The sequence below is a fragment of the Austrofundulus limnaeus genome, unplaced genomic scaffold, assembly GCF_001266775.1.
Source record: "Austrofundulus limnaeus strain Quisiro unplaced genomic scaffold, Austrofundulus_limnaeus-1.0 Scaffold5, whole genome shotgun sequence".
NCBI classification, from domain to species: domain Eukaryota; kingdom Metazoa; phylum Chordata; class Actinopteri; order Cyprinodontiformes; family Rivulidae; genus Austrofundulus; species Austrofundulus limnaeus.
Genome location: NW_013952407.1, coordinates 5386312 through 5387846, shown reverse-complemented (window position 1 = coordinate 5387846; position 1535 = coordinate 5386312). Strand labels below are relative to the sequence as shown.

Genomic DNA, 1535 nt, shown 5'->3' with positions numbered 1-1535 from the left:
ATTTTATTTATTTATTTTTCAAATTTTCCATCCAGCTCTCTGAGGCCCCCGGGCGGCTCCCACTTTGAAAAATCCTGCCCTACATRATACCCACTTCAGCTTGATTTGCACCCATTTCAGCAACAAGCTTTTACATTTGAAACTGAATCTAGAGTTCACGTTTAAAATGTAGATGGGCACATTTGTTCTTTAGTCCTGTTGCATTAATATTGATTAGCTAAAAAATCAATATTAACATATTAAAATTCACATTACAATTCTTTCTTTTTTTCAGTAACTTGCCACACTAAGACTCTTCATAATGCGTCTAAGATAAATGCCATTTCAAACCTCTGTGTGTGTGGTTGACTATAACTTTATTTTCACATCTCTTTATGTCTCCAGGCAAAACTATTGCCATTGGTAAAGTGCTGAAGCTGGTTCCAGAAAAGGACTAAATGCACCAGCGTGCATGGWGTTTCTTCACTCGTCAACCTGAGGAGAAAATGCTGCTGGAGCCGACCCTAAAACAGCTASTCTCTTTACACACAACTTCGCTGAAGAGAAGATCAACAACAACAAGGAGAGAGAGAGAAACGTAAAATCTTGTCAAACCAAGACTGAACCAATTTTTTGTGATCAACACCATGAATTGAGAGTCCAAGTCCAGTGTGTCAGCTTTCTCATATTGAGAGCTCAGCTATGCCACTAATGTAGCTACAAGTCCCCCCCTCCCCGCTCCCCCAAGTTTCCTCCCAGGGCCAGTTGTGCTGTCGGCTGGACACACTATTTGTCTTTAGAACGGAGATGGATGCAGCGTTACTGAGTTTGGAGAGGACAAACTAAAAGTTCAGAGTGATTTCTGTATTCTGCAAAACACCGGAGTTAYCTTGTAATTATACTCAAAGTTCATCTCCTTTCTTAAGAGTGGAATTACAAATCCAACAGATATGTGATTTGATTTTAAAGATTTGCTGTATCCGAATTTTAATAAGGTGAGTTGGGTTATTTGGACTAAGCTGGCACACAGTGCTACTCTGATAATCCAAGGATAAACATGTTCTCAGAAACAGAGCTGTTACATAATCTCAAGTGAAAATAAAAGCTCAAACTCACAGAAATGTGTGCTGGTTTTATTGTGAAAATAAAAGGCATGTTTGTACCACTAGAATGTATTATAAATAAATAAAACGCTCTCAAATTATTTCCTGCTATTGACACATTATTGAGATGCTGTGCATAAATAATTGCTTGCTTTTATTTATACAGAAATGTTTATGGTTTAAGCACAAACATATTTCACCCTGTAGATTTTTTTTGTCTGCATTATCAAGTATTCAGTAATAGCCACCAAAAATATATTCCAATTTATTTTCAACTTTTTCATACCCATTTTTATGTTTGTTTAATTTGGAAAAGTAAAAATAATCGTAACATTTAAGACTATTTAAAGAGTAACTTACCCCAAAATTAACTTTTTTTAGCTGATAAACTGTCTAGAATGTGTCTAAAATGTTATATAGTACTGTTTCTGAGCTAATTTTGATGTTTTTGTG

The 1535-nt window shown here is 35.7% G+C and overlaps 1 protein-coding gene across 1 annotated transcript in view; it reads left to right on the top strand.

Moving 5' to 3' along the window:
* Positions 1–1100, top strand: part of gspt1 (G1 to S phase transition 1) — a gene marked incomplete in the record, with an annotated part of 19978 nt that extends 18878 nt beyond the window's left edge. Inside the window, 1 exon segment of the mRNA XM_014028313.1 lies at positions 385–1100. Coding sequence (XP_013883767.1) covers positions 385–437 — 53 coding nt within the window.
* Positions 1101–1535: the final 435 nt, after the last annotated feature.